Below are 20,277 nucleotides of genomic sequence, written 5' to 3'. Positions count from 1 at the left end.
GGGGGGGGGGGGGGGGGGGGGGGGGGGGGGGGGGGGGGGGGGGGGGGGGGGGGGGGGGGGGGGGGGGGGGGGGGGGGGGGGGGGGGGGGGGGGGGGGGGGGGGGGGGGGGGGGGGGGGGGGGGGGGAGGTGCGAGGAAGTTTCATAGGTAGAAGAAGGTAGGGAAGAGATAGTGCGTTGATATTAGTGTGGAGCAGTAGAGGGGTTTGGTTGAATTAAGGGGATAGACAAGAAAAAGGGAAGAAATAAGGGTGTTTGGAGGGAGTTGGGTTGTTAACAGCTGTGGGAAATGAAATGGAATAATAAATAATAAATAATAATAATTATAATAATAGTAATGTATTTATTTAAAACAAGACATTGTCGTGCAGTGGTCCAACACAGGAACAACAGCAAAGCCGAATCCCATCTGTAAGCTGGAAGCTGGAAGCTTGAAGCTTGGAGCAATAAATAAATCAATAAATAAATAAATAAAATAATAAAACAAAGTTTGTTTGACTTGGCGTTGGTTGCTTCACTTTCTTCACGCGGTTTTTGTTTCTTTCTCAATTAACTTCCAATTAACGGCGCCGCTAATTTCGCGCCCTATACCTGACGCTTACGACCTACGTACGATGTGGGCCTCTTCTTCTCCCCCGTTGGATTCTTCTATTTCTTAACAACTTCGCCCCATCCGACGGCGGTGCCCCCGAGGCTCCATTTTGCTCTTCCCATTTACATCATTTTATTCAAATAAATTTAAATTTAAATTTATTATGTTGCCCAATTCCATCTGAATAAGTTCGAAGCATAAGGTGACACGTGGCAAAAAGAACTGGAGGGGGTGGAGACGGGTTGGAAGTGGACCGGATCCAATGTGGAAAAGGATGTAGTAGGGCCCATTAGAATGGTGGGCCCAAGAAGAGCAGGCCCAGACCGGAAACGTGACCGGCATGTTATTTTATTTTGTTTAATAATATTTTAGTCAATAAGTCAATGGAGGGGAAAATGCTGAATCAACGGTTTTCAAGGCGCCGCAAGCGCCAAAGACAGCTATGTCGGCTTCTAACCGGCTCGGGGCGCCAAATTGACGAGGGCATTTCTATTTATTTTTGGATTATTTATTTATATTTGTTTTTCATTTGCCATGTCACCTCTAAAACACACACAAAGGACACCCACAAAACTCCCTCATTTACGCTTTTTTTAATTTTTTCCCTATTACATCTCTCTCTCTCTCTCTCTCTCTCTCTCCTTCTTTCTCTCTCTCTCTTGTGCGCGCGGAAGAGCAATGGAATTTTTGCAGGGTGCCGGGATCCGCGTTTCTCGATCGATGAAGTCAATTCGATTGATGGAGTTGTTCCCAATTTTGGTGTAGTTGTCATCAATCAATTGCCTGAGTTTTCGTCTCCTCTTGCCTGTAAATGCTCTTTCTATTTGTCCTTTTTCGTGTTTCGGTTTCTTCTTTGCGTTTTCCCTTTCGAGGATTTTGGAATGTTAGTAGGGTATGATGGTCGTTTTATTCCCGGTGATCTGCATCGAATCTATTTCTGTTGTCGTTGCGTTTTTCTTCAGAACAATTTGTTCCAGATCAATTAATAAGAGGCTTAAGTTGTTTCCGATGGTGAATTCGGGGGTAAATTGTTATTGGATTGGAACGTGAAATGTTGTTATTTTTATTAATATTTTTTTCAAATCTTATTTTTGTGGAATTTTTTTCTTCCCCTTGGAGATCTCAAAAGGTATGCAGGAATGATGGTAATTTGCGTCATTGAAGCGTATGATTGGATGTGTAACTTCTTGTACAAAATTCGTTTTTGGTTTTTATCTCTACAATATTGGTGTATGTGCATGTAAAGTGTTTGGTTCTTCGGTTTTTGATGATCTATTTTACAGAATTTGTCCGATTAAATATGACGATTTAGACTTGTGAGCTGCATATTTTCTTCGGAAGGCTGTTTTGCAATTTTGAGGACGCGAAACACAATGTCCACGAGGAGTGAACATCATACAGTCCCGCTGTCCGTGCTCCTGAAGCGTGAATTGGCGATTGAGAAGATTGAGAGACCGGAAATCGTACATGGTCAGGCGAGTCAGAGTAAGAAAGGGGAGGATTTTACATTACTGAAGTCGGAATGCGAGAGGGTGGTCGGGGATGGAGTCTCTACATATTCGGTTTTTGGGGTAGGTTCTTTATCTGCTGGAAAAAGTTGTACTCTATTCGATCATATGTTTACTTTTAACATCTACGCTGTACATAATCTTCCCCCCCAAGAGCACGAAATTCTGCTGCATTAGATTGGACTTCTAAATAAAAAGTTAAATTCTTATGTTTGCAGCTTTTTGATGGACATAATGGATCTGCCGCTGCTATTTATACTAAGGAAAATTTGTTGAACAATGTTTTAGCTGCTATTCCGTCAGATCTCAACAGAGACGAATGGGTTGCAGCATTGCCAAGGGCCTTGGTTGCTGGTTTTGTGAAGACGGACAAAGATTTCCAAGAGAAAGGTGAGACTATCTCCATATAAACAAATTCTCTTAGTCGTTCTTGGTTACCTCCTCTTGGGGTAATCCACATTCACTCACCTTAGGAAGGAAAGATTGTGGATTGGAGTTCATTTTATTTTGTATGATGAAAGGGTTGTGGAAACTTATATGTACCATTATGGTGCTCCCATGATTGCAAATTGCCAATTTTATGTGGAGGAGAAAAGAAAAAAAAGATATATATTTTTATGATTTTGGTATGCCCAGAATTAGTCTTGAAAGTATTTGACATAACCCATTCTGCTTGATCATCATAAGTTTATGGGCTGCACGTTTGCAGCCTTTTTCTTACTACTATTATAAGTTCCCCGCCCAGAAGCCGCAATTCTGGTATGGACATTTTAAAAACTTGTGATATTGATGCATTGCTATTTGTTGTTATTCCAGCACAAACATCAGGAACCACCGTCACCTTCATGATCATTGAGGGATGGGTTCTCACTGTTGCTTCTGTTGGGGATTCCCGTTGCACGTTAGAATCAGCTGAAGGTGACATCTTCTACTTATCAGCAGATCATAGGCTAGAATGCAACGAAGAAGAGTAAGTTATTATTTATCAATGCAACGTGACTTAGTGCCATCCACTTTAACTATTAGTATTGTGCTTAAGATTCTTGAATGCTTTTGAATAGGAGAGAACGTATAATTGCTAGTGGCGGTGAGGTGGGCCGGCTGAATACTGGTGGTGGTGCAGAGGTCCGGTTATTTGACTCAGACTTTTATAAGCTAGTCTTACCTTTTCAACTTTTGAGTTCCAAGGCTGACTTTTAGATGCTTGCATGTCCTTTGTTTATCTTAGATTGGTCCATTGAGATGCTGGCCAGGTGGCTTGTGTCTATCACGATCGATTGGTGATATGGATATTGGCGAGTTTATAGTGCCTGTACCCTACGTGAAGCAAGTTAAGGTAGCTTTCTATCTGATGAAGTTATCTTTCTACGTGTTATATATTTAAAATTTATACCTATCCTTGCTTGCTACAAAATAATCCTTTTTCTATGTAATAGTTTTTCTCTCAAAATTTAGCATAAGGCTGCTGCCCTTTAAAACACTTTTTCCAAGTTTTTCTATAATTGCTTTTGGTAGACAGATGCTTGTGCACAGTTGGTGACTCATTAATTTATTATTATTGTTTCTTTCCCCATGTTTTGGCATGTGATCTGCATGTGAACCTTGTTTTGGATCTTCAACATCCTTCGACATCCATAACAGAAAAACGTATGATATCCTTATATGAGGAAAAGACTGGAGCTTTATTTTACTGGATTGTTGATTTCATAGGCAATTATGGAAAATCTTATACTCTTGCACTGATCTTTGTCAAATATTAAATTACTATGTTAGACAGCAACGGCAACATTATCTTTGAGCTATGTCATATGTGGTCCAACTGAATTGAAGATGAATTGATATGAGTGAGATGATGATAATTTGCCAATCATGTTCACATGTAGCAGGAGATGTCAGAGGAAACACATGCAACTCATCTGAGGTGGTTTAGAGTTGGTTAGAAATGAGAATGTACTATTAGTCTTGCTAGTAACTCAGGTGTGTTTAAATGGCCACTGTAACTATCGAAGGGTAGAGAGAGTTAATAAATAGGAGGGGCGAAAGAGAGATGCTAAATGTTACATTTTCTTTTGGTGGGTAAGAGAATATTTAATGGAGTAGAGGCCAGCCTCTTGAACTTCTGCTCTTATTTTTAGCTATCAGTAAAATATTTACATTTTTCAGTTCATTGCCTCTTGGTGTATAAGATCTTGTCAGGGCATCAGCTGCTGGGTTTTTGTATTTGATATTTAATTGAACCGCAAAATACTTGTGTAATCTGCATCTGGAATGCCATTCTTTTGTCAAGTAAATTCATGCTCTAATTTAATCTTGCAGCTATCTTCTACTGGTGGTAGGGTTATTATTTCAAGTGATGGTGTTTGGGATGCTTTATCAGCTGAAACTGCCTACGATTGCTGTCGGGGGATGCCGGTAGAAACTGCTGCTGCACAGATTGTTAAAGTATGGATGGTTACAAATTGATTCCTTTAGTCCTTGTTTAATACTGTTATAATATCTTTCTTTATTATAGTGTTATGATGCTTTTCAACTGATTGACCATCTTTCTTTACAGGAAGCAGTACAGTCAAAGGGACTTCGCGATGATACTACATGCATTGTGATTGACATATTACCAAGGGAGAAACCATCTACTGCTTTGCCGCCAACGAAGAAGCAGGGAAAAAGAATGTTTAAATCAATGTTCCGCAAAAAGACTTCTGAATCATCTTCTCATCTTGATAAGGAATATAATGAGCCGAATGTTGTTGAGGAATTATTTGAGGAAGGATCGGCTATGCTGTCAGAAAGGTTTGTGCTTTTTAAGAGCAGAGAAGTTGAATAAATTTTACTAACATTTTGATGATCGATTCAGATGGACAATTTTTTCTGGTAATGTTGAGGAATTATTAGCGTCTTATCATAAATACTATCCTGACTTCAGCTTCTGAAATGCAGGTTAGAGGCGAAGTATCCTATCTGCAACATGTTTAAGCTGTTTGTATGTGCAGTATGCCAAGTTGAGATCCAACCTCGGGAGGGTATCTCCATATATGCCGGCTCATCTAGCAGAGGAAAATTGCGTGCTTGGGATGGACCTTTTCTATGCTTAAGTTGCCAAGAGAAGAAAGAAGCCATGGAAGGGAAAAGACCTTCTGGAGGTCTGTGGATCCTGTGTTTTGTGTGTGATTGAGTATGCATGTTTATCTTTTCGAATTAGTTTTGTACAGATTTAGCCCTAAATTGGTTAAAAGTTATTCTTATGTCTCTGCACAGAAAGACACAGCAGCGGAAGTGACTAGCCTACTCTCCAGTTACACTTCATTGTGGGTGCACTGAGCAGAGTTGATTGTGATCTTGGAAATGACCCAGACTTAGAAATTATTCAGAATTGACCTTCATCTCGGAAATGGACCCCTCTCTGAGGTTTTCCACAATTCTCATTGCTTCCTTTGAGAATTTGGATCATTTTTTGGATTCCACGGCAATTCCATTGGGAAATATAGCTCTCTATAGTGTTACTACTCTTCAAGGCAGGAGATGCCAGTTAGAGTTGATTGCTTTTGGATACTGTTTTCTGACATCGGTTTATGATTGACATGCTTGCCTCACATCTTGGTGGAAAGCTTTTGATAAAGTCGCCTGTATATGAGACACTGAAGAGTGAAGGTAAATCATTTAGTTTCTCCATTCATTCCATTATCTGCTTGTCCTTCCTACTTACAATGCCACTGAGTGAACATATTCGTCATTGTAATTTAATATGTAGGGGAATTCAATTAGATATGTTTAGCTCACTGTTGGTTAGGAGGAAATCCCTTGCAACACAGCTGTCTAGACGATTTGTTCATATACATTTTATTACATTCTCTGACATGTTCAAGATGATGAACCATATTGATAGAAAATATTGGCTGGCACATTTTCCGAGGAAAAGAAAAAAAAAAAAAATCCTTCGATACCCATTACTTTAGTTTGTGGACGAATTGTTCTCTTAGTTTTCTGTTATTCTTACCTGAATGGATTCAAGAATTCTGTACGAATTTGATTATCTAGATATTGAAGTCTTCCATTCTTTATTTTGCGTACACTTGAATCTGGCCTTTGTGCACTTCTCCTCCCTCTCACTGATTGTCTTCTTCACTTATTGTGGGGATAGTGAAGCTGTAGATCTAGCCGCCCCGAGGTTAGTGCGTAGTGTGGTCACAAGCCACACCGCAAGAAGTAGACACTGTTTTGGTTGTATTTGGCAGTAGAAGCCAACCCACACGTGAACTGCAAGCTAGCTAATAGGGACTTTTTATTGTTTTGTGTTTTAGATTTTATTCCTTTAGAGCGTAGCACGTGAGAGATATAAAGTTTCTTTTTCTTTCTTTGACTACCCCCCCCCCCCCCCAAATTACTACGACTCGTGTCGAGGCGAGTCATCTTATTGATCTGATGAAGTGAGAGAAACATAAGAGATTTGCATATTTTGATCTTAGAACAGATTTGTAGGAAGTTTAGCCTGTAAATCCGAGTAGTGACAGAGATTCCAAGGACCCATCTACACAAGTCCTGTGCATTTATTTTCTTTTCCTTTCCTTTCCTTTCCTTTCCTTTGTGGTTTGAGATTCTCATATCCACTCATCTTCTCCAGTCACTCACACCCATAGATTCTTCAGGTACTCATTTAATCAGTGTTTGTTTTTGACAAAACAACAATAATTTTCTTCACAAACCCATAAGCTTAAGAGAAGAGAGGTCCAAACATTTCGCACTCAATCCTCTCTCTAGTCTTTGCATGGATACTGAGGAGATAGATATGAATGACTCCTACATTTTTCATTTTTTCCCTGCGCCTTTGTTGTTGACCTGAGCTAATTCAAAATACCTCAAAAGTAACTCCCTGCTTCTTCTTCATATGATTGGACCACCGTTCACACGTGTGTGTGGGTCTCTGCCATTCCACCAAACTGCTTGAAATTCTTATCTTCTTTTTCCCCCTCATATTATAAAATTTCCCCCTTTTTCTCCTATCACGTGTGTTGTCGATTCTTACTCTGGAAATGGATTTTTGATCGATTTTATTTTTTTCCCTTTCTTTTTGAAGCCATGAATAAGACTTTATTTCGCATTAAGTTGAATGAAATCGAAAAATAGGATAAATTGATAAATTAGAGGGTTGAAATGCATGGAATACAAATTATGTAGTTTAGGCAGCAGGTCCTGTACCAGTTGATAGACTTCATTTTCTTCAGCTGCCTAATTACATTTATTTTTTATTTCTAAAAAAAATGAAAATATTATAAATAATTAGAGAGCAGAAATGTATGGATTGATTAGCTGTGAAAAGTGTCTTTCCCATACCTTGCACAATCAGGACTTCGATTCTCTCCTTTTTAAATATTTAATACTATATGATTGAAATATTTATTACAATATTACATTATAAAAAGAAAAAAAAATTAAACTCCATCTAATTACTTGAAGTTAAATTATATGAGGTCTTATTCAATATTCTTTGGAAATTGACATATACTATTTTTTCTTGAAATTGAAAATTTAAATTCTCAGGATGACTTTTTCATCATTGTTAGGTAAATTAGGTAAATGCAAAATGGTGTTAGTGAGCAACTTTAAGAAATTGCACCCATAATTTCAAATAATCTAATTAGATATATTGAAAGATATAAGAATATTATTTTAAAAAAATAATAATAAAAAAGCTATTTGTGAAGGGATCCTTAGATCGAAGTACTTGGTACTTTAATGGGTGTTGGATTGAGTAGGGTCCCACATTTGTGTAGACGAAGAGAAAATGTACTTAAAAACCAAACCTAAATTCAAAAGACATTCCCTTCTCAGCTTCAGGCAGTGAAGAGACAAGACCCCTCTCTCGCTCTCTCGCTCTCTCGCTCTCTCTCTCGCTCTCTCGCTCTCTCTCTCCCTCTCTCCCTCTCTCCCTCTCTCCCTCTCTCCCTCTCTCCCCACTGCTTCATAATCTTCCTTATCCTTAGAACCATAAGTGTTGGGACAGAGAATCCGAGAATCTGAATTATGAACTCAAATCAGAAGCAGAAGACAGCAGAGTACAAGCAAGAAGCAGAGAGCTTTGAGGTTGAAGAAACGTCTCCTCCTCTTCCTCCCTCTGCTTCCTCTTCTCCTTCACATGAATTCTCCTTCACGACCCCTCTCCATTCTTCTTCTCGCAAACCCAAATCCAAACCCTCTCCTCCTTCCTTCGCCATTGACTTGTCTCCTGCAGATGACATCTTCTTCCATGGCCACTTGCTCCCCCTTCATCTCCTCTCCCACCTTCCCTCTTCACCTCGCTCCTCCACCACTTCCATCCCAATCGACCACTTTTGGGGCCATCAAGACCCCATTAAAGACACCTCAAGCTGCAGCATCAGCAGCCCCAACCACCACCCAACTGCACCTACGGAACCAGGTGGCAGGACCAAATCCAAGCCTTTCTCATTGCTTGGGTTTCCAAAATGGCGAAAAGGGTGCGACACTAACGAGAAAAATGATGGAGGAAAGCACAAAAGGAAGCTGGGGTTTGATGTCACTCAAGTTCTAAAGCGATATGCAAGAGTGGTCAGGCCATTGTTGTTGTTCAGATGGAGGAAAGAGAGCTTCCACATTCGTCGCCAAGCTTACTCGTTTTCAGGTAATTTGAATCCGCGAAACAAGCAAGAACAACTGAGAGGAAGGCGAGGAGAATTCTCAGCACCAGCATCCACGAGGACATCCCCAACAAATAGTGGCCTTCTCGTTGCTACTCCCTCTATGACTTCTTCTTCTTCTTCTTCTAGTGATAGCACCATGGAAGAGTTGCAGTCTGCTATTCAAGCTGCCATTGCCCACTGCAAGAACTCCATTGCTAAAGATGATAAAACCATTGTCAAGAGCTGCTATTAACAGTAAAGTTTCTTTGCTTGCAAATTCGGATTCCTGTGAAATATCCATTAACAGAGGTGTCGATGATTTCAACTGAAGCTAAGAGAAATGAAGTTGGTAGTTAATGTAAAAAGGCCAATGATTAACTGTTGTTATACATAATTCTAATAACCTCCTTGCCTTGGATCAACCCTTTTACTATTTTACTTTCAGAATCACTATATGTAGAAGAACAGAACAGAAGGGGAAAAAAATCATTCAAAATTTTCCTAAAGTTGAGACTAGAAATTGGCATTTCCATATCCAAACTTGTCCTATAATCGACATACCAGCTAAAGTGAAGCTTCATAAGAAATTCACAAGGGCAATGGAAAAAGAGCTTGAATCAGATTTCAGAGTGGGGACAGAATGGAATGAATTTTGCAAGTGAGTCCAACAAAACGATAGAAAGAGATACAATAATTCAAAATCCCACTCAAAGCTCTAATCAACTATGACCCTTTGAACTCTAACTGAACCATCAAAAAAGTCCAGAGAAGATGATGATGATGATGACGACGACGAGGAGGTATAGCTGCGTGATTGGCTAAGTTCGTAGAATATAAAGAACCCCACCTGATCATATCACAGCCCAGTAACCCGTAGTCCCACACGAAAAGTGTTCTCACTCTTTTCAGCAATCATGGAAAAAGGCGATCAATTGCAGAAGCAGAAAAAGGTGCATAAAGGGAGAGATCCAAACTCACAAAGGGCTTTTGAATTTGCGTCAAGTGCGCACGAATTGGCGGTGGCAGTGCCCTTTCAGCCGCCCGTGCGACGGCATTACCGAGCAATTGAGACGACCATAGCGCATCCTATAATTCCAAAATTCCAAAATTGAATCCTCACCAAAAATTTACGGCGGAAAACCTCCAAGGGTGAGTTTGGGCCTGCGTTTCATGCTTGGCCCATATATAAATATGCCCAATAGGCCCAACTTAAAATTTAATATGATATTTTAAAAATGTTGGGATGAAAATAAACAGAATGGGTGACTAATTTTTAAATGGTAAGCAAATCTTTATTATATAAACACGTATTTGCTTCCTAAATTTCTAAATTTTGCTAAAATTAATTTAAAATTAAAGGACTTTTTTTTTCTTTTTTTTTTTTTTTGCCTTTGAAAGCCCTAATTGATGGGAACTTTAATTTGTGATTATGGATTCTTATTCCCCTAAGATTAAATAAATTATATTACAACTTAAAGAGTACCTTCTTTTTATTTAAGAATATTTTAAAATATTTTATATACCCAAAAAGTAACACATGACAGTTGATATCAACTAATTAAAGCATCAAACCTAACTAATTACCCCTACAAAAAATAATTTAATTTTTCTATATGAATTTTTTAACGGTCCCAAATCATCGGTTTATTAAGAATCACGAACCTCCATTATGATACTGTCTAGACTTTCGGACAACAAAAAAAAAAAAATAAATAAATAATAATAAAAATAATAAAAATGCTGAAAATAAGACTAGAATTTTAACTCAAAAGATCCATTTATTACACAACGGATTACACACCAAATCCTAAATTAAACCACAGAAACACAAAGAGTTGGAACAGCAAGGGCAAAAAGAAATCCCTATAAATTCAAATGACGGTGTATTTGCGTTTCTCGGCATAATTGACGAGCAATTCGAAATCCTTCTCGCCGATGAATCCATCTCCATCGGAATCGGTGTGAAGGAGAGCGTGGAGAGCTCTGTAGGACGGAAGAAATGCGCCGATGTACCTGAAAGCTGCAGTGAGCTCGGTGGTGCTTAGACGGCCGTCGCCATCGCCGTCGTGGTTCCGGAAGATTACGCTTAGCTGCTCTCTTGATAGCTTCGGCCTGGGCTGGTACGTTTTGCTTTTCCTTGCCATCTCCGCCGAGTTCGTTATTTTGTTTGGATTTTGTTTTGTGATGTTTTTTTCTCTTTCCTTTTCTGTTTGCTTGCAATGCTGTGTTGTTGTGTTTATATACAGAAGCTTAATGGAATGGGCATATGGATATAAATAATATATATGTATATTTTTCCTCAATTTCATTGTCAAAGCATCTTCAAGTACATTGTTTTTATTTTAAATTCCAATGTTTTTTTATGCAATTTTTTTTTAAATATTTAAATAAATAAAAAATCTTATTATAAATTTAGTTATGATTTTAAAGTGATTAAATTTTAATTTTTTTTAATTATAAAAAGTAAATATATTCGTGTAAAAAATTAAAATCGTATGCAAATATATTCATATTGATCTAGAAGGCTATTTTAGAGGTAATTCTCTAATAGTTCTAGAAAGGGTTACTTTCTTTTTGCAATAAATAAATATTATTCCAAGTTTTTTAATTTATTAATTATATTTTAAGTTTATATTTGATGTACATCTCGACCTTATTTCTATTCATTTTTTAAAACAAAAATCAATCACGTTTGAAGAAAAAATCGAGAAAAACTAAACATAATTATTTTTCGTTTTTTCAGTTTTTTAAAAATTTTAGTTTTTTTTTCATAAAAAAAAAAAGTAGTTGATATTGATGTTTTATTTTTATATTCTTTAGCAAATAAAATCAAGTTATGTTTTTAGAGTTTTATTTAATATACCATAATCGGAGAGCATTTAGATGTTTTTTTAACGACATGCAACAACTAAATAATGACATCAAAAATCATAGGTGTGTTTGATTATTGTGCTTTAAGTAATAATTATAAAATGAAATAGTAGTAAAATAGTTAATGAATGAAATAAAAATGTAAAATAAATAATAATATAGAAATAAAAAGTTTGAGAAATGTAACTTTCATGTTTTTTTTGTAACAAAAAACATCAGTAGGAACGAATTTCTTATTTATAACTTTTTCTTTAATTAGTTAACCTGGGATTCCTCTCACAACAATAGTCGTTACCTTTTGTGAATGTTTAAAGTTCAGAACCAATCCTCCTCCCACTCTAACCCTATCTTCCAAAAGGCATATGCTCCAACAGGTGAACTTTCTTTCAACGTCTCTTTATCTGTGTCTAAAAGCATTCCTTAAAATACTTTTTTTTTTTGTCTCATACCACGTGTCTTTCTATTTCATTTCAACGGATTGAAATAAAAAAACAAATGTACTAAATTAATAAAATTATTAAATGTGTACTTTATTTTTTAAAATAATTTAAAATTATTTTTTTTACGCGATGGAAATGGTTAATATTTTGTTATAAAAAGTTTTAAAAAATTTAAAAAAATATTCTAAAATTTTATATTTAAAAAAATTAGAAGAAAAAAAAAACAATTTTAAACTTTTTAAAAAAATTTTAAAATAACTTTACCTTGCCTATTTTTTGAAATTTTGAAAGAGGATTTTTTAAATAATGAAAGTAATTTTTTTTTTGTAAGTTTAAGAAGGATAATTTTTAGTTTTTTTTTTTTAATTCAATAATATTTAGAGTCGTTTTTAGAGGATAGAGTTATTTTTAGAAGAAGTTTAAATGTATTTTTATTAATTTAATAAAAATATTTGGTCTAGATGATAAATTATTAGGGACCTTATATTAAAGTTTTAAAAATTAAATGGACGATTTTTTTTTTTTAACTTTTTTTTTTCCTTTATTTATAATTCAAAAGAAGTGAGCCGAGTGTTCTAATATTCCCTGGTTTTAATGTGTTGTCAGAGCTTTAGCATAAAGCTGTAGAAGCACATGTCAGCTGTTTGGCCTTTATTAATGTTTTTCTTCTTTTATTTTGCTATATTAGTAAAAATATTCTTAAATTTTTATATTTTATAATACTCTTAAATTTTTTTAAAAATTTTAAAAAATACATTTACTATAAATTCGTAGTTTTAAACTTTAAAAAGTTTCATTAATATCCTTCAACTTAAAAAAATACATCTTTAATATTAGGTTTAAAAAATAGCCATAAATATTTTAAATTAGCATTAATACTTTTTATTTTTATTAAAAAAAATATTACTAATAATATAGAAAGAATACTATATTATGTCTAAATTAATTTTGATAATGGTATTTTAAAAAAAATTTAAAAGCTGGTGTGAAGTTTTTTTAAACCTTTTTGAAGTTTTATGTTAGATAAATAATAGATGTATTTATAATGAAATTGTGTTTAATTAACATAATTGTTGGTAGTAATGTACAAAATTAGTCAATAAATAGGGAAAAAAAATGAGGGTCAAAGAGGAATTTTTCGACAGGAAGGTAACATATTCTTCATATCTTTTCCAAAATTAATTTAAGGCGAAATTCTCCTTCCTCAAATTCAATTTACAATATTATTTGGAGAATCTCAATCTCAAGGAGATATTATGTTTTTATTAATTATGGAGATTGGGAGTTAGTAATAATTAGAATAATTTAATATTACATCTCTATATTCTTAAAAGTCACATGGATCATAATATACATTATTATTATGCAAAATTTGTTTGTCACGTGTTTGTTTGAAGCAAAGAAAGAATATAATCTTATATTATAATCCAATAAACTAATGTAACAGGTATTGGTTTAATTATTCCTTTTTAATATTTATTATTTTTTTTATTTTTGTTATTTAACATATACATGCCTTCTTTTATCTATTAAGAAAAAGAGAAAAGATGAAAAATTAAATCATGTAATTTAAAATTTGGTTAACAAAAAATAATAATAATAATAATAATAAAATAATATTTAACATATGGTATTAAGAAATTAATTTTTTTAAAAAAATCATATACGTAATATTTCTTTGAAAAAAAAGAAAAGAATCGAACAGACAGAAAGCTTTGGTTAATGGGGCTGGTTTGACTAAGCATGAGCTGATGTTAGTAAGCATCGTCTGTCGGGCCTTAAAATCTAAACAGCATAAATTTTTGGCAGATTCTATGCAACCAATCCAAATTCTCAGGTATTAAAAATAGAATTTCTACCGATTATACATGGAAAACGAATTATAATATTCTAGTTTCTCCTGCTTTATCGCTCCTCTTCTATGTTGATACAAATCTTTTCATTTATCGATGGGGATGAAATCTGATTGTAACTGTCCATATCCAGTTCATCTTTGACTAGGTATTCACCGTAAACTCTTTGACTTTAGTCTGAACTCTGTAACATAGGCTGGATGAGAAGAACCTTCCCCTTCACCGCCCTCACTGAACCAACTTGAATTTGAACTGAGTTCAAGAATAAATGGGTATAGGTGATTGAGTAAGTAGGGAGAAGATCTACCCAGCAAATTTTTTTCTATTTTTGGGGTTGTTAGGGTTGAGTGAGGTTGCGTTCTTTTTTCTTTCATTTCTTGGTGCTGTGGGCGTGGCACTAGTCTGACTAACAAACAGGTTACGGAACTCAGACTCAGTTGTGATTGAAGTTGAGTTGGATTGAGGAGTTTTTATTGGATCCATCCAAAAGTTCTGTTCTCAACTCAAATCTAAAATTTTCACAACCCAACCTAACCCTTTAAATTTGGGTGGTTAAACAAAATTTAATTTTTTTTAAAATATTGGTTTATCCATAATACATAATTATTGGATACAATCTTACTCAAAGATATTAAGTTCTTAAATAAATACAAATCAATCTATGATTATTTAAAAATAAATAAATTTATCAACAATAACAAACGAAAATTGTAACATCTTTTAACACCTGAGCCATTTGTTTTCAAGTGACTTACATATACGTGGTACAGTGCATACTAAATATCATTTGGGACGTGAAATTTAGTCTTTATATTTGAGTTAAAAGTTAAAATCCAGACTCCTGTGTTAACTTGTTCTTAATTGTTCATAAGTTTTAGACTCTCTTTGTAATATTCAGAAAAATAAAAGACTCCCATAATAGATTGTCATTTTGTTCACACTGAGGTTGCCTCATTGTTCGCATAATATTGATCTAAGAACTGTGATTGTGAGAGGACAAGCTTGATTGCTGGACCAGTCCAATTAACTTGTATGGACGATCCATTTCAATTGTACCGGTCCAAATTTGTTCAGTTGCAATAATTTAATCCAATCTAATTCAGATGCGATAAAATAAATGAATACGAGTGTATGATAAACAAAATTAAACTAAAATTAAAATTTTATAGATGAACTCATATGTCCAATTTTAATATCGTGTAGTCAATATAATATCACAGGTTAATAAAGATCAAAACACATGATATTTAGATTCAAATTAGAATACGAAGATTTGAGAACCTATAAACAAATTACATACTATTAATATTATTTTTGCCTTTTTAGATGGTACATCAATTTGTTCAATGTTATTTTTGCCTTTTAGTGCATGAATTTGTTCATAATAAGTCGTAATAGTCCAAATCCTCAACTAGTAGATATTGTATCTTTAGATTTAGCAGGTATTATCATTTTTGTACTTTTACTTCTCAGATTCCAATAGTCCAAGTCTCCAACCAGTAGATATTGTATTTTTAGATTTAGGAGGTATCGTCATTTATTGGAGAGGTGTTATGGAGAGGTTCCCGCATCTCAGGCTTCATTTCTTTTTTTTTTAATCAAAATTATATTAAATTGAAGGTGCCCACAGTCGAAGAAGTTTAAGATTTTCTTATTTTCTAGTATTCTTATTTTAAAATATGTATGTTAATACAGCCTTAAAATAGTTTACACATAATTAATCACGCATTAAAACGGATCAAATTATAGCGTACTCGCATCTTACTGAGTAATCAAGAAGGCGATCGAGTTCGTCGAGAGTAACGTAACCATCGCCGTCGGAATCGGCGGCTTTGAGAGACTGGCGAGCTCTGAAACGGCTCCAGTTTGATCCTAAAGAATCGAAGGCGGATTTCAGTTCCAGGCGGGAAAGTCGGCCATCGCCGTCGCCGTCGTGCTTCAGGAAAATATCGCGAAGCTGCTCTCTGGAGAAAGGAACTGGACATCGCTTGTAGTCGCTGACGCCGTTGCGGAAGACGAAACTCATCGCCGTAGAGTTTGTTTCGAGTTCCGCCGATCGCCGGCTTTGACGAGGTTCTTTGTGTTCGGTTCTCGGTTGAGTTACGGGGTTGGAGGGGATGTTCTTATTTATTGATCGCTTCCTCTGCCTTTTCAACTAAAAAAAAGCTCCGGCGCGTTTTGGAATTTGAGTCGTCGCATTAACAAATCTGGGTGGACGTTTTCCTAAGTTCTTTTTAATAAATAACTCTTATTTGGTTGGTGAGTTTTGTTTTGAGATTCTTTTTAGCTTGAGAAAAATAAAATTAGGTTAGCTTAAACTAACTCACATATAAAAAATAAAATAAAAAAAAAACTAAAATTTTAAAGTTTTATAAGACAAATTTATATGAAATAGATTAATTTTTTAAAATTTTAAAATTTTAGAAACCGAAGACCGGTCAGGAGAGTGGATTCCCCTTCAGATGAATAGGAGATGGGGTCGAAGATAGAATTATGTTCCGAGTACCCATCTATTTAGATATTTTTGTTTTATAAAGTTTTTTAATGGTATAATTTAATTCCCGTTAGATTTTGAATTTAAAATTTACGACTAATTATACTAAAATCATAAAATAAAAATCAGACATTTTAAAAAAATAATATATGCATGTCACATGATTCACATTTTTAATCCATCCAGAAAAAAGAATCCAAGTTATTTAAATATTATTGGGCAATTTATTTATTTTTAATAAAAATGCAGAATTCAAATAAATTTATTTATTTGGATTATTCTTATAATTATTAGGATGAGGTATCCTACAAAATTAGGCAATATCAACTATTAAAAAAAACAATTATTTTTATCTAATTTCAATTTTTTTTATCTCTATAATTATTTTGCTAAAATAGAATCAACAAATCTAAGCAGCAAAAGTATGCTTACAAGCAAAGCTAGATAGCAAAATATCACGCTACTTTCTATCTAAATGAATGATTTAATTATTTTAAGCATGTGTATATAAAAGAATAAAATAATATCATATTTTCTTTTAAACGGGATATTTAGGGACCCTAAATATTCTATCATTTCACTATATTCTTTCCATGATATAATTTAATTTGATTCTGTTCATAAATCCCACAAATTTTAAAAAGAATATGAGTGGAGGTGGTGTGAGAATTTTGAAATGGATTGAGCTTCTTTTTCTTGCCATCGTATAGAATCAAATAGTGAAACGCTATAAAAGGATATCATTCAAGTGTTGGATGATGAAAGTTCCACATCGGCTAATTTAGGGAACAATCATGGGTTTATAAACAAAGAATACTCTCTCCATTGGTACGAGACCTTTTGCAGAAACTCAAAGTAAAGCCATGAGACTTTATGCTCAAAGTGAACAATATCATATAATTGTGGAGAGTCGTGTTCATCTAACACCAAGTTCTATTCGCCATTTTTAACCTTTCCATCTTTATTGCTTTCTTCAAGTGTTAATTTATCAATATATAACCCAACAATAGGTAAGATTAAGATACACATGAAAAAGAAACAATATGCATAATATTACAATACTTCAATTATGGAATTAGTAATAAATAGATGGAACGATTCATACGTAACATGCAGGCCGCCATTTTATTTTCAAGTTTTTTTTAGAAACGAACGATCAACAATCGATAAAGAAAGGCATCGTGGGAGGCGGCGGGGCGGTAAAATCATACAACATAGCCTTCGCTCAACATGTACTTGACAAATTCATCGATCTCCTCCTCGCCAAGCTTTCCATCTATGTTCCGATCGGCGTGACAGAGAGCCTTGTAGGCAAGATGGATTGGAAATTCAGCGTCGAGTTGCTTCAATGCGTTCTTGATCTCAAACAATCCCAACCCGCCGTCTTCATTTGTATCCATCTGGTGGAAGATCTCTTTCAGTTCCTTCGCTGAGTAGGCGCTCTTCGAATTCATTTTTGGACGGAAGAACGACATAGTTCTATAGTCGATTGGCTTCCGCTAGGGTTTTGATTTTTGTTGACAATTGAAGTGGAGAAAAAGAGGAGTTTATATAGAAAATTGACAATGAATGGCGGTGGCTTTAGCCATTAGAGCTGCCATCGATGACGCGAGAGGATTAGAATTTAGATGCGGAGTTATCTTGTCTGCTCCTCCAATGGGAACGGTATGCATTTTTTATTCGGGTCCCTACGTCAAAAGTTGAATTGAAGAGAAGTTAGCTTCAATCTATATTAGAAATCACGATTTAAATAATTTTTCACATTTTGAAATTTGTACGGTTCTCAACTATGAATATTTTCTTTTTCTAAAGTATGGGAGGCTTCACCACCTCTCTTTCCATAAGGCAAAGAATATTTTCTTTTAGGAGTGAAGTTGGCCACTAGTCTAGGTTAATTATTCTTTCCTCGGGATATAATTAAAATGATAGCAAATTTATAAAATTTAGGGATGGAAGTTGTTTAACATAATTAATTATTAAATCGACTGCTAATTTTTTTTTGAAATATAATTTTTGTGAAAATATTTTGAAGTAACAAAAATTTTAATTTTTTTTTGGGTTTATTTCTTAAAACAACAGACTTTAATTGTAGCAATTTCAAAGAAATAAGGAATACCAAAAAGGATAAACTTTTGGCATAAAAGAATGTATGGAATAAAGCAAAAGATATAAGATAGTTGCAAGAAAGTGATCAAATTTTTCTTGGCAAAGTTAATCATTCAAACAAAGGAAATAATGTAATAACATATTTTTAATATAAAGTTTCAAAAATAAATTAGAATATTTGGTAATTTGGAAACTAAACTAAAATAAATTTTAAATGTGAAATTATAAATTTGGTCATAAGCTTTTAAAATTGCATATTCTATAGTTTTAGTATTATGTTTTTTTTTCTTCTTTATAATATGTCATTAATGGATGCTATCAATTTAAATAATTGTTCATAATATATTTATAAATAATCAAACACAGTTGTAATTTGTTAACTAGTAAATAATAGATTGAGTATAAACTATTAATATAACTATTATTGTATAACATCATATAATATATATATTATTATAATTTTGTATTTTAAATTTTCAAGTATATATTTTTTTCAATAATTTACTTACTCTATTTAGATTATTGAAATTTAAAACAATTTTCACAAAAACTCAGCCAAAAAGGCTAATTTAATTTTGATTTTGGGTCAGTTTTTGTCAATAAACCATAAATTTGGGACATAATAAAAACCCAGAGCCACGCAAGAGTCGGGGTTTCTCGTGGCCATGGAGACCCCAAAACCCTACCCGCAATCGAATCTTCTGCTCTCCGTTTCTTCTTTCATTCACCATCACTGTACCAGATTCGGAGCTGAGCTTTCCAATCGTCTCGAAGAGACTAAACGCTTTGCCGGAACCTTCGCCAAAAGATGGCCGGCGGAGGCTAATTGGCGATCCTTTCCTACACCAGCTTTCGCGTCCCTTGCGCAGCACACTAATGCCTTGGCTGCCACTCTTAGTTCAGACCAATTAGCTAAGTCTCTCATCGGCACGGCGGTCTACACGGTTAGCAATTCAAACAACGAGTTTGTGCTCATTTCTGATCCCAATGGTGTCAAGTCAATTGGGTTGCTGTGCTTCCGCAAGGAAGATGCCGAGACCTTTTTGGCTCAGGTATGTTCTGCACCTGTTTGTTCTCCACCTGTGAATAGTGAAATGATAGTGAAGAATGTGGAAAACTTGTCGCAATCAGTTTTGTGCTGTTTTTCGTGGAATTTGTTTTTGATGATGTGGAAATTTTTTTGCATTTGAAGTAAGTTCACCGTTCTAATTCTTTTGTTAAAATCTGATGTTTTATCCATGATTCTTAAGAAGTGCGATGTTTATATTGCAATATGATATATGTTATAGTGAATTTCAGGTCCGATCGAGGAAAAAGGAACTAAGAAGTAATGCGAAGGTTGTCCCAATTAACCTTGACCAGGTACCTTGCTTGCATCATCAAATTTTTTCTTCTCGAGCACCGATCATTTTCCTTGCTGTAGTTATTTTGTTTTTCCCCATAATGTTCAACCGTATGGTGGAATTCCGTAGTGAAAGTTATAGTGTGGGTGATTGGTAACTAAATCTGCAAGTTTTTACTAGTACGCCTGATTAATGGTATGAGACAATGAGAGGGGAGGTTTTACCCGATGAGGAAATCAGTTTTATAGTCATCTGGCTAGTGAAAATATTCATCTCCGACACGTATGAATTTGAATGTTTCTTAATGTGGATGGAAGGGAGATTTCATATAAATCGAACAAATAACAAATAACTTTAATGCATACAGTTAAGATTTTGAATTCGATGGTGAGAAGAGAATGTCTAGATTTTTTTTTTTTTTTTTGGGGGGGGGGGGGGT

The 20,277-nt window shown here is 34.7% G+C and overlaps 3 protein-coding genes across 4 annotated transcripts in view; all 3 read left to right on the top strand.

Moving 5' to 3' along the window:
* Positions 1-1,160: 1,160 nt before the first annotated feature.
* On the top strand, positions 1,161-6,041 carry LOC111443153 (probable protein phosphatase 2C 12). 2 transcript variants are annotated; one of them, XM_023080829.1, is made up of 10 exons: positions 1,161-1,398; positions 1,904-2,162; positions 2,318-2,489; positions 2,916-3,069; positions 3,161-3,224; positions 3,328-3,435; positions 4,416-4,541; positions 4,654-4,889; positions 5,037-5,239; positions 5,355-6,041. In XM_023080829.1, exons 2-10 carry the CDS (start codon positions 1,965-1,967, stop codon positions 5,378-5,380), a joined length of 1,287 nt encoding a protein of 428 aa, XP_022936597.1. In that variant the 5' UTR covers positions 1,161-1,398; positions 1,904-1,964; the 3' UTR covers positions 5,381-6,041. The 2 variants fall into 2 exon arrangements, with proteins under 2 accessions (XP_022936597.1, XP_022936596.1); XM_023080828.1 differs by having other exon boundaries at positions 1,875-2,162.
* Positions 6,042-8,031: 1,990 nt separating this feature from the next.
* On the top strand, positions 8,032-9,153 carry LOC111443474 (BRI1 kinase inhibitor 1-like). Its single transcript, XM_023081292.1, has one exon. It carries the CDS (start codon positions 8,118-8,120, stop codon positions 8,982-8,984), a length of 867 nt encoding a protein of 288 aa, XP_022937060.1. The 5' UTR covers positions 8,032-8,117; the 3' UTR covers positions 8,985-9,153.
* A 9,953-nt stretch (positions 9,154-19,106) lies between these two features.
* LOC111443609 (protein TIC 22, chloroplastic-like) overlaps positions 19,107-20,277 on the top strand; it is a 5,444-nt gene continuing 4,273 nt past the window's right edge. The window contains exons 1-2 of the mRNA XM_023081505.1: positions 19,107-19,547; positions 19,795-19,857. Coding sequence (XP_022937273.1) covers positions 19,161-19,547; positions 19,795-19,857 — 450 coding nt within the window. The 5' untranslated portion in view covers positions 19,107-19,160. The remainder of the gene's footprint in view (positions 19,548-19,794; positions 19,858-20,277) is intronic.

The sequence above is a fragment of the Cucurbita moschata genome, unplaced genomic scaffold (genome assembly GCF_002738365.1).
Source record: "Cucurbita moschata cultivar Rifu unplaced genomic scaffold, Cmos_1.0 Cmo_Scf00005, whole genome shotgun sequence".
Lineage (NCBI taxonomy): Eukaryota > Viridiplantae > Streptophyta > Magnoliopsida > Cucurbitales > Cucurbitaceae > Cucurbita > Cucurbita moschata.
The sequence above is the reverse complement of the archived record's forward strand: the minus strand, read 5'-3'. Positions and strand labels throughout refer to the sequence as shown.